At 51.9% G+C, this 12,124-nt stretch overlaps 1 protein-coding gene across 1 annotated transcript; it reads right to left on the reverse strand.

Annotated features, from left to right (window-relative positions):
* Nucleotides 1-626: 626 nt before the first annotated feature.
* On the reverse strand, nt 627-3,672 carry TFF3 (trefoil factor 3). The gene is made up of 3 exons (XM_014839303.3): nt 3,514-3,672; nt 1,983-2,129; nt 627-840 (listed from the first exon to the last, which is right to left on the reverse strand). The coding sequence occupies exons 1-3, from the start codon at nt 3,593-3,595 to the stop codon at nt 827-829; spliced, it is 243 nt and encodes an 80-aa protein (XP_014694789.1). The 5' UTR covers nt 3,596-3,672; the 3' UTR covers nt 627-826.
* Between the last annotated feature and the right edge of the window lie 8,452 nt (nt 3,673-12,124).

The following is a 12,124-nucleotide window of genomic DNA, read 5'->3' on the forward strand; positions in this document are numbered from 1 at the left end:
GTCTGTGCCTTAGGAGAGCGCCACCAGCGGAGACAGCGCAGGACGCGCGGCCGGCGGGACTGTAAGTGACCAGGGGGTGCACGCTGAGCTTCCCCTTGGAGACCCTCGTGATGTCCATGGAGAGCTCCACGTCCCAGAAAGCGGGGGTGGGGGGACAACCCTCCCTCTAGGGGCTGTTGAGACATCGTGAGGACTTGAGGTGGGATCCGCATGGTGACACTTGTTGATTTGCTCACAAAGCTGCATCCATTTCCAGAAGAAAAGGGTACAAGAAGGCCACGCAAGATGTTAAACTTGACTTGCAAATCAATGCCCAAAAGTGCCACTTTGTGAGGTGGTTTTGTTGGTTCGCTCTCTTCACCGAGAAAGACGTTAATCATCTTTCTTGAAGCATAGATTTGAAATGTCTTTTCTCAGCTGACATGAGGACATCCCCACGGCAGCCTCATGTCAACGCTGGATCTGCACAAGCCACGTGGCTACTGAGGGGTTATTTTCCGGCTCCCGAGGCTGGGGGCAGACCCTCTGCTCGGAGATGCTGTGACACCCTCCCGCCAGCCCCCTCTGCGAATAGCTCAGAAAGGAGGGAGAGCAACTTGGCAGAAATAAAACACAACAGCATGAAGTCTCAGGAAGGAAGACCTGTCCTCATACCAAGTATGGGATCTTTATTCTTTAAGACATCAGGCCCCAGACACTAATTTTCACAGAATTGCTTGCCAGGAGCAGGGTGATAGGAAAGCAGAGACGAGCTGAGAACGGGGGGCAGGGTGCCCAGAGCATGGAAGGTCACATCCCAAGGTGTCCATCGGCAGCAGGCATCGCTTCAAAATTTGCATTCTGGAAACAGAGCATGGCGTGCGTCACTGTGAGCAGTCTCGTCTCCACCCACCGGCTGCCTGGTTCTCAAGGTCAAGACAGGCTTCAAGGTCAGCACTTAGCGCTGCCTTGTCCCCCAGGTTGCTGGGGAAATGTTGTGGGAGAATAGCTACATGCCCCACCACGACCCCGGGGACTGGGGCAGATGATAAATGAGATGGCCACTGCAGGGTCACCCGGTGCTCAAAGAAGAGGGTGTCATCGCTGGCTGAGGAGCTGAAAGAATGGGGACAACCAGGGAAGGGGCAGTAGGCGACTCTCCTTCCTGGTCCCAAAGCCTTATATGGACTCTGCTGGGATTTGCTGGGAAGGGGGAGGAGGCCCTGACAGCGGGCAGGGGACCCGTCCTTGATCAGGGAGCTGCGCTCAAAGGACCAGCGTGGCCCCTTCGGGTGCTGATTCTAGGAAGGCGCCAGGAAAGCTATCTCCTTCTTAGGAGGTGAGGCAGCACCCCAGCCACCAGGTGGCTTGTAGCAGACCTCCACGCCCAAGATGTGGTAGGCGGGGCTGATGGAGCCAGGCCAGCAAGCTATCTGTGTACACAGCCATCTGCTGTTGACACGGGGTTCCCCGGGGTGCTTGTCCTGCACCCACTGCACCACAGAAGGGGTGGTGCACTTCCTGCTGGGCTCAGGGTGGTGGGAAGACAGTGGGATGCAGAGAGGCGCCAGGGCTCCATGCCCAGTACTGCCACCTGTCTGCCGTCTGCTGAGAGCTCCTCACAAATGACAGAGACTCTGGGTGGTCCATTGGCTGAATATGGCCTCCAACGTCAGCCCAGCTTTCCAAACCTCTGTGTTTTCCGTCTCTTTCCAAGATAGTTTTTGAACTCGTTCCCTCTACATGGTACCTCGATTTTGAACACGTTTTCGAAATGATTGCTTTTGTATTTTGCACAAATCCCTCAGCAAGGGGACAGCAGGGGACAAGGGGACAGTCACTGGCTGTCCTGGGCATGAAGCCTGTGACTGAGACCTCCACCAATGGACAGCCATGGCGCTGGGTGTCCTGCCCAGGGCCCGGGTGTGTGCAACTTCCTGGGGAACTGGAGACTCCACTCCAGGCACGCAAAGGACACCCCGCGTGCGGTGGGGCCGGCTCACCTGTCTCCTGCAGGGGCTTAAAGCACCAGGGCACCCGGGGGATGCTCGAGTCGAAGCAGCAGCCCCTGTTGTTGCACTGCTCAGGGGTGACCTTGGGGTAGCCGCAGTCCACCCTGTCCTTGGCGGGGACGGTACACTGGCTGGCCGCTGTCCGGAACAAAGCCCAGTCATTCTGGCTGCATTCTGCAAGTTCGCACCCTCCCCCCAGCTCCTGAGTTCAAAGGATGCGACACCGCCATCAACATCTGCTTGCAGGGGACCCTTTTCCCACGTAAATGTTTAAAGAGAAGCGTTCAGGAGGAACTCTGGCCGTCTGCTGGGGTGTCTCTCTCACTGGCGGGCTCCCAGCCCCTTGTCGGTAAGTCAGTACAAGACGGGCCTGGGTTTCCTCCAGCTGGCAGGAGCCTTTGGGAATCTGGGCTCCAAAGTTCCCCTTCACTGTTTTATCAATGATAACTTTCCCTCTTTTTTTAAAAAAAAAAAAATGAATGTATAATAGGAGATATACATTCAATAGAAAAATCACAGCGCATCTATTTTCTATTTCTTTTCTGCATCTCCCTGTCCCCAAATTGTTTGGCTTGTCACAGTTGCCCTGTACATCCCTCAGTCTCCGATACTCATTTTTCTAGCAAGCCTGTATGTCCAAACTTCAGCATAAGTCCACTCTGCCTTATTACCTAGTTGGATTTTTCCTTAAGAAAATAGAAATCATGAGAAGTCTCTGAAACCCTCTTCTATTGCTGCCAGTCCACAATTCCTTACTCCAGTGGTTCCCAAATTGCTCATGTTGGGATCGCCAGGGATCTCTAAAAATTATTGATGCCCACTCCCACCTAGAGACATGCTGATGGAATTGGCACATCCTGGCCTCCAGGAGTCTTAAAAGCTCTCCAGGTGATTCTAACAGGCACCAAGCTTGGGAGCCGCCGGCTTCAACACGGCTTCATAGATAACCTGATTAAAGCCACACCTGATTTCTTCAAACTGGGTTAGTGGGACAGCCGCGTCCCCCACCTGGAGTTGCAATGCAATAGCTACCCGAAAATTGTCTGTATGTACTGAAATGTTCTGGAAATAATCATTTTCCTTTGTCTTTCCTTCTTGTTTTGTGAACATGCCAAAACCGTGAATAAAGACCAGTGTTGTAATTCAGAAATCTCTGGCAGAGAAGGAACAGGGAGGTGGCCTTGGGCATCGGCCGCCAGCCAGGCAGACCTTGCCGAATGCTGATTTCAGCACTGACCAGAAGGGCTGCCTCAGGTCAGTTATGGACCTTCGTGAGTCTCAGTTTCCTTGTCTGCCACATGGGGACAGCAAGACCCAATTGACAGGGCTGTTGAGAGAAGATGCGTGTGTCTGATAAACAGCAATTATTAAATCAATGCGGGGGCTTGGTCACCTTCCACAAGCACACAGAAAGCCCCCAGGCCTGTATCTTCCGTGTCCCTCCCATCATCCTGTGTGTCTACCCTGCCACCCTCCGGGCCCTCCCTGCTGTGGGGTGGAGAAAGGTCCGAGGGGTACTCACACAGGCCCACGAACTCCCCAGCCGAGCTGGAGAACCCCAAGGCCAGGACAACCGCCAGCAGCCAGAGCACCCTGGGCTCCATGGTCACGGGCGGGCTCAGAGGACAAGCCAGGTCAGCCAAGAAGATTCATTTATACCCCTGTGTTTGCACGAGCACCTGGATCCTGTTTGTTTGGAGACAGCCCTTCCCTTGAGCTCTGGGCCCCGCCTGCCTTTCCGCTGTACAGACTGTAAAGCCCCCAGATGCTCCTCCGTCCTAAAGCAGAGAGGGTGGTTCTGACCCCACCATTTTGGTGACAAGCAAGGGGCAACTGTGGATTCCAGACTCCAGGGTTATCACCTCTCTCTCAGGGAGCAGGGCTCTGTCAATCCCCCAGTCAGCCTGGCCTGGAGAAAAGGATATAGGCTCAGTGTGGGGCTGGGCATACGTCCCAACAACCCACCCAGAAGCCGTCCGGAAGGTTCTCTACTAGTTGACAGGAGTTCCCAGGCCACTTAATCCAGGATCAGCCCTGGGTGCTTGAAAAGACAGGTGCCAACCATGAGTGAGGGGCACCGTGCGTGCGAATTTCGCTTCTCTCTCTCGACTCTCGAAAGGCAGAAATTCCTTTCCTTTTTGCTCTTTTCCAGCAAAAAAATTTTCATTGTTAACTACATTTTAATAAATGTACTACGTAATCTTGTTCAATACATTTTAATAAACACATAACACGTGCAGTTGATTTTTAAAATCAGACGATACAAAAGACCCCCGTCCTCTCCGGGGGCGTCTGTGTTTAACACTTTCTTACGTGTTTTTCCAGAAATGTTCTCTCTAGATCCGAGCATGTTTTTAACACAAATGGGGACTTATTACCTTTTCCCAGCTTGCCTTTTTTTTAAATGAAGGCTAGGTCTTGGAAGTTGTTTTATAACAGCATATCTAAGTGACACAGGAATAATGATACCCATTTTTTGGAGGAACAAACGAGGCTTAAAATTGAAGGTGGCTGCCAGAGTCACTCTAGTCGACCTGCTGGAGCTGGAGTTGGATCCACCTCTGCAGGATCTTGTCTCAGCTCCCCGATCCCAGCACCCACCCCCATGCGGCTGGCTGACCAGTGAGAACAGGAGAGTTGGGTCCCATCTTTCTTTTCTGCCTGGAACATTCTCATCCATCTCTTGAGCACTGATGATACCCAGTGACTCTTCCAGAACCTCGGGATGGACTTAGTATATCATCCCAGAACCAGGTGCACCTGGCTGGTCGAACTGAGTCCCCAGTGGGGGTCGGGTGTTGGAGGGGGGCCTGAACCACCCAAGGGTTCGCCCACAGAGCTCTCCTTCACTGAGAGACTAACAGGGCCAGACTGTCTGTGCACGCCTTGCGAACAAGGACCGTGTCCCACTTCGGGACTCCCCAGGCCCAGCCCCTCGTACTCAGCGAGCCCTCGATGAATCCGCTTAAGACGACACTCGCCATCTGGCTTGTCACTATTTCCAAGGCAAGTGCAGGCATGAAGACAGAAAAAGGAATTTCTTTGCTGTTTTCTGGGTGTTTGCTTTGTTCTCAGAGGGAGAGAGGGCACCGAGCTAAAAGATGGCACCACCTTTATGTTACTAAAAAGATCGCCCTGGAGGAAATTCCTGGGACCTTTTCTGGGCAGTTCAATAAGTGTTTGTGGGGAAAGTTCCTGTGTGCCCCCATCCTTCTGCTCCAGTGAGCTCTTGACCCAGGAACCCTGGGCTCCCCACCAGGAGCAGAGGATGCCTGCACTCGCTTCCAGGGATCACAGTCCCGTAGCCGTCCCCCGCCTCCCTGTTCCACTGAGGAGAGGAGTTCAAATTCCAAGGAGGAAGCTGTAGGCCCAGGCTCACTGGCTGTCGACCGCACCCTGACAGGTGGCTGCCGTGTGCACCCCTGAACCTGGGATGAGCACACACTGGCGCTGCTGGAGGCTGTCTCCTTCCTCCTCTGCAGCCGCGTCTCTGCCTGGACTGTCCTGGGAGCCCTCTCCTCCAATGCCTCCCGCCCTGGGCTTTGTGTGCTGGCGTCCCTGGATGGCTCTGAGAAGCAGCCATCTGTCCCCGAGCGCTGGGGCTGCAACCTTCCATTTGTGGGATGCGTACCCATCGGCACGTATATGTAACAAGCACGGACTAAGTGTGGATCCCGGGCCAGGCAGATGGCCCGTGAATGCTGGGGCCTAAGGACATCGGGCAGAGCCCCTGACCTCAGAGCCCACAGCCCTGAGAGGGAGAACAAGCCTTGAAGCGTGAATTGTGATGCAATGCCACCAGGGTTGGCAGGATGCCACGCAGCAGGCTTCACACCAGGAGTCAAATCTGAAGCGGGTCTTGAGGGATGGGGAGCAGCTCACAGATGGCTGAGGGTCAGAAGGGACTTCCAGGCAGGCACCCCTAACTCACCACCCCCCAGAACACATAGAGCCCACGTGGCCTCCGCAGGGTTAGCTAGTCCACGCCACCTCTCAGCTTTCTAATATTGTCACTCTCAGGTTACTCAAGCCAGCAGAGAGCTGGGTGGGAGAAGAAGGTACTAAGACATGATAATCAACCTCCCTGGGTTGGCCCTGGGGTCACATACCTCCCGGGGAGCTTCCTGCTGACCAGCTGTCGCCTTGGTCTGCAGCTGTCTTGGGCGCAGCCCCGCCTTCTGTGCTCTGCATGGCTTCCTCCTGCCGGATCCTCCTGAGCAGCCAGGACCCGAGGGGAGATGTCTTGGGGAAGCAAACTTAGCGACCAGTTCAGGGATGCTGCTGTCCCTGGGGGTGGTTTAGCCTGAGGACAAATGGGTCATGGAGGCTGGCCATGAAAACCTGTTGCCCACAAACTGTGTGGGGGAGGAGGAGAGGACAGAGGGTCCCGGTGAGTCGAGATGGAGGCCATGGGCCCTAGGAAGCCCCTCATGAACCATGAGTCTCTTGCCCCCAGTACCGGGCCATTGCCCATCTGACCATGTACGGGGGGCGTGTGACGGCCCCAGAGTGTTCAGGGGAAGCCACTGTCTCGCTGCAGGTGGACTCTGGTGGTTTCAGCCACAGTGACCTCTAAATCCAGCACTCCTTCAGGCTTGGAATGATTGCTTCAGCCCCAGGTGCTATTACGAAAAGGAAAGATTTCCAGGAATGAGTCAACAGAGGACCAGGATGCCCAAAGGAGCAGAGATAAGTCAGAAATAAGCAGAGCTGAGGGCCAGGAGCAGATGTGCTGCGGGCACCAGGCCCCTCCTGACAGCCCCACCCTGTGCACTCAGACGACGGGCTCCAGCACACCGTGACGGGACCTGGATATGCCCTCGACCCTCGCCCGACGCACCCCAGCCCGTGGCCCTGCACTGAGCTGTGCCCTAGGAGGACAGCCAGGGAAAGTGGCAGACGCTCCCTGAAACCCCGCTGCGCAGGCAGCGAAGTACAAAGGCACCAGGCAATGGCGGGAGGACCCAGGGCACTGCTCTCTGCCAGCCCGCAGCCCAACTGGACAGACCACTATGCTCTTGGGCTGCAGATTGCTTCCCTGAGAATTAAGCCATTGTCACTAAGGGACTTGCAAGTGTGCCAGGATGGCTCGTGTCCTCCCCATATCCGTTTCCTTCCCGGAACTGCAGAGCGTGGCTTTCTCTGGAACAGGGTTGGGGCAGGTGTAACTATTTAACTTAAGATGAGGTCAGACTGGAGTTGGGTGGGCCCTAATTCCATTCTGGCTGGTGTCCTAATAAGAGAGATGCAGACACAGAGGGAAGACGACATGAACGCAGACATGCAGGGAGATGCCATGTGGCGACGGAGGCCGAAACTAGAGGGATGCAGCTGAGAGCAAAGGAACGCCAAGGACTGCAGCCCCCCACCGGGAGCCGGAGGAGGCAGGAGGGCTCCTCCCCTGGGGCCTCAGGGGAACTCAGCCCTGCCCGCACCTTAATCTCAGACTTCTGGGCTCCAGGCTGTGAGAGAGGAGATTTCTGTTGTGCAAACCACCCAGTTCTTGGTCGTTTTTATGGCGGCCCCAGGAAGCCAGCGTGCCAAGGCACGTCTGGCTCTGAGAGTCTGTGTTAGGGGAGGGGATGGACACGGTTAAAGACTCGACAGCTTTTCTCACCGGGACCCTCTCCTTTCCCACCCGGACCCGGCTCCCTGAGCTCCACCCGGTGCTTGGTGCCCCCGCACCCAAGACCCTGCCCCCTTCTGCAGACTGCAGCTGTGACTCCGCACCATCTGGGGGCCCCGCCTCTGGCCTCCCTGTGCACAGTTGATTGCTGGTCTTTGTGAATCGTTGGCTATAATGAATCACCAGGTGTTTGCTAAATCTCCTCCTGAGCTCCCACGTGATTCATAAATAATCCCCACGGGATTTTTGATTCCAATTTCCCTGTCTCAGGGGAGGCTAAGGGAACACAGGCTGGCAGGGGATGTTAAGACTCTCGCTTCCTGGTCAGGGCCACAGCCAGGCTTTGTTCCCAGAGGGCCAGGGCAGGGAGCAGCCACTCGGGGAGGCCCAATAGGGAGGTGATTGTGTAATGAGTTATCCAGATTGGGACGCTTTTCAGAGTGTATGGGGTGCTGTTAACGATTATGCCAGGACAACAGGTGTGAATGGGGCCAAAAGGACGAGGCCCATCTACCAAGGGGGACCCCAGCAGCCTCCTCACGGGGAGGCAGCCATTTCCGATTCTCACTGGAGCGCTGTGTGACTTTGAAGGAGCACGGACATGGGCATTCTCCAAAGTCCGGGAAGCAGACACAAGCCAATGGATCCACACACGAGTGTGTCATGTTCCATCGCATCCTGACATACGTGCTTGTGCGCTGGTGGGAAACATGCGCATGGACGTGAGTGCGTGTTCTGGCCCTGTCTTCAGGCTGCTGTAACAGTACCGCAGCTGGGGTGGCTTCTAAACGACGTTGATTTCTCACAGTTCTGGAGGCTGGAAGTCCAGGATCGTGGCGCCAGCATGGTTGCCTTCTGGTGATGGCCCTCTTCCTGGTTCATCCACGGTGCATTCTTGCTCACAGACCTTTCCACTGCACGTGGTGGAAGGGGTGAGGGGTCTCTCTGGAGCCTTATTTATAAGAGCGCTGATCCCATTCATGGGGCCTCCACCCTCAAGGCCTAATAACCTTCTAGGAGGCCCCACATCTTAATACCATCACACTGGGGGTTAGATCTCAATTTCCAAAGGGGAGGGACATGAACATTCAGGCTACAGGAGACCCTGTAAGCTGGGTAACCACACAGGGCTCGTGGGATTTCATCCTTAAGCATCTTTGTTTTCATCTCCTTCTCAGTGAAGACTGTTCTTTCCCTTTGGGGATGAAAAGTCAGGTGATCCTATGACCCCTGAAGTCACAAAGCATAGCTGTCCTTCAGGAACAGAAGCTTCCAGTTCCTCGTGATGGTCAAAATTCTGAACTTGATTTCATTTGATGCTATAAAGGAATTACTGGTAATTTTGTGACAGGAAAATAGTATTGCAGATTTATGAGTGTGCATCTGTACGCACATTCAGATATACACATGCATGTGTGTGTATATATATTCTTAGCTCCTTGGGATATATACTAGAGTATTATGTTACAATCTGTGGGGTTTCGTTCAAAATAATCCAAGATGGAGGAGAGGAGGGGACGGATAAAAATGAAACAAGATTGGCCATAAGTTGATCATTGTTGAAACTAACGAGTGGGCACAAGGGGGTCATCAAACTATTATCTCTACTTTAATATAGGTTTGAAATTTGCCATAATTAAAAGTTAATCTTCTCTCCTCTCCTGACTTGCTCCTACAAGGGTAGAAACCCCGGGCTGGCGGGGGCAGGGCTGGGAGAGGTACGGGGTATGGGAAGTTCTTCCTAAACTGGTTTTTCCCTGGCTGCTCCACTCTCTCTGGGCCCATCAGACCTTTGAAACAAGCTCCTTATCTCAGGGGCTGCTTTGGGGGGCTCGTTTGGGATGCTTTACCTGCAGTTTCTTTGATGCTGGGGATGAACTCCCCCAGCTCATCAACTCCTCCTCCCGTCCCCTGGAAATGTGGTGAAGTCTCGAGTTTCTCTGGGATGACGTCTGTTCACACCTCAAGCGTCCACACCTCTAGTGTGAGTCTTAGAGTGGCTGCACACAGTTCTCTTGGGGCCCATGACCGTCTCTGGTCCACTGAAACATTTATTCATCCTCCACCCCAACAAACTGGGATGCAGGCAGATCCTATGGCTCATCCTGTTCCTTGCTGGACATGAGTCTTCTCGGGAGTCACAAACCAGCCTTCTGTCATCTCCAATATGGTGGACATGGACCAGGCTCCCTCGGTGGTCCCACCACCGCTGTATTCACCAGGCTTGAGATTAGGGGCAGACACACCCCACGCTCCCCCTCGGGGCAAGATGGAAGCGGGAGGACTCATAGCACGTGAGCCGCTCTCTCTAAATCTCCCACGTCATTTTCTCCAAAATTCCCTTCCCCTGAACTTCCTGTAGCTTCAACGCAGGTACCATATTGGAGAATGATCTAATGAGTCATAGCCAAGTTATTTTTTAAATTTCACGGTCTGTCATCTCACTGTGAAACATGACATCTGTTGTTTCTGGATGGCTCAGCTGACCCTCCACTCTATCAGCCCAACAGAAGCTGATATCAGAGCAATAGGGGAGGTTATAACTATATTTATTCGTTGGATTCTGTATTTAATATAAAACCCAAATGTCAATGCGAACAATCCATAACCAATGTATAAATCAAAATTGGGGTGAGTTCATTATAAGCCAGATCTGGGGCCAGCCTTCCTTCCCCAAGGAGGGAAGGGCACCAAAGAAATGGGGTGTACAGAATGGTTATATACCATCAAAGAGCATTTATCACATATGATTGGAATGTCCCTTTTACAATAGTCACAAGACTGCCTAGCTGGCACAGCGATTCACACAGCAGGTAGTAGGTCTGCTCTCTCGGTGAACATAGCAAGAAGCAGGTCTGGTCTTGAGCTGGGTGGTCACAAGGTAGGCACAGCAATCAATTCCTAGCCTAGGGAGTGATGCTTATCCTTAAGGAAATGCCAATGTGGGGGAAGTTGCGTCTTTATCTAAAGGCCATTTGTTCTTGTCTTTGGGACACAGCACATGCTAAAGTAGATATACAATGCATGCTCAATGGCCACGTCAGGCCCTTTTGGAAAAAGAAGGTCAGGCCGAGTTAGTTTTACACCATTTGTTTATTACACAGACAGGAGTTCTAAATTTGTTTCCTGAGATCCTCAAAAGGGCAGATGATTGGGACAGACTCTAGTGAGAGAAAACACAGGAAATGACATCCATTTCCTTCTTGGGGGGGCTTTTTAGAGTAATGAAAGGCTAGATATGCAAGCAAATCATGTACTTTACTGAAGCTCCTGAAAGAAGACCACTGATGTAAAGGAGGCGATTTTCTCAAAGTCAACCTATATATTCAATGAATTTTTTATCAAAGTCCCCAAGGGAGATTTTTATGAAATGCCACAAATAGATCCTAGGATTTATATGGAAAAGGTAAGTGGCCAAAAATATCCAGTAAAAGTTTAAAGAACAAGCAGCAAAAAGAGGAAGAGAAGAATCGGAGGTTTCTATACAATCAGAAATTAAGACTGATTAGGAAACTACTGTGTTAAAGCAGGGGAGGAGTGGCACAGAGAGAGGATCTGAGACAGCTAGAACAGGGCAGAAAGCTCAGCAATAGACCCAGTCATGCAAGGAAACTTGGATAATAATATATTTCATATCAGTGGAGGAAGAACGAATAATTGAATAAATGGTGTCGGGACCATCAGTTATCCATATTAGGAAAAGATAAATTAAGATCCCTACCTCAAACCATTAAGCATCTTCTAATTATCCATATTGGGAAAAAAAGGTACATTTAGATCCACAACGTACAACCCATTAACCCAAACCTGCAGAAGAATTAAAGGCCCAAAAGTGAAAAGTAAACCTTAAAGTATTAAAAAGAAAATATAGATGGCCAACTAGCTAATACGAGACCAAGTAAGTGATCATGTTGCATGCTAGTAATCTCTGGATCAACTGTGCTCTCAGTATGTCCCCCATGCCACATACCATTTTCCCCTTCACCTCAAAGTACATCGGAGAAAACAAACTAGAGATAATGCCTCCAACTTCTTAAAAATGACCACTAGTTTGTTCAAAGAGCAGGTAGTTCCAGCAGAGGAGAATAAATGGCCTATTAGATTTTTCACTAAAATGTAGAAGAAGAATGATCAGAATGGAAAGTATCTTACAAATCGTGAAACACAGCCATACCTCCCACCTGTGTAGGGGATGGGAATTGGCCACCCCAAGATATGTCTCTTTGGCGTGAGGGTTATTTTGGGCTGGTTACTTTTAAAAACTGCAGATAGGAAAGAAACTCTGAAAAGTAGAATTTACATACCCTTTGTTAACAGACATTTACATTTGTAAAGGAAATCTCCGTCTGTAAAGGTGTCTCCCTCTCAGTACCAGGAAGAAGGGGGGACGACCTTATCTCTAGAAACTCTTAATCAATGAGAAAGGCAAGGACTTAAATCTGCATAATAATCTCACTCTTGTTTACTGTACCTGTCTGGTAACCTCCTGTAACTGACTCCCCCACTC

Source organism: Equus asinus, chromosome 18 (assembly GCF_041296235.1).
Source record: "Equus asinus isolate D_3611 breed Donkey chromosome 18, EquAss-T2T_v2, whole genome shotgun sequence".
NCBI classification, from domain to species: Eukaryota; Metazoa; Chordata; class Mammalia; order Perissodactyla; family Equidae; genus Equus; species Equus asinus.

Bases quoted from the DNA above. Each gene is read 5' to 3' on its own strand.
- TFF3 (XM_014839303.3), bottom strand. From the start codon at position 3,595: ATGGAGCCCAGGGTGCTCTGGCTGCTGGCGGTTGTCCTGGCCTTGGGG. The intron at 2,130-3,513 runs GTGAGTACCCCT...TGTTCCGGACAG, and splicing joins TGGGGAGTTCGTGGGCCTGT to CGGCCAGCCAGTGTACCGTC.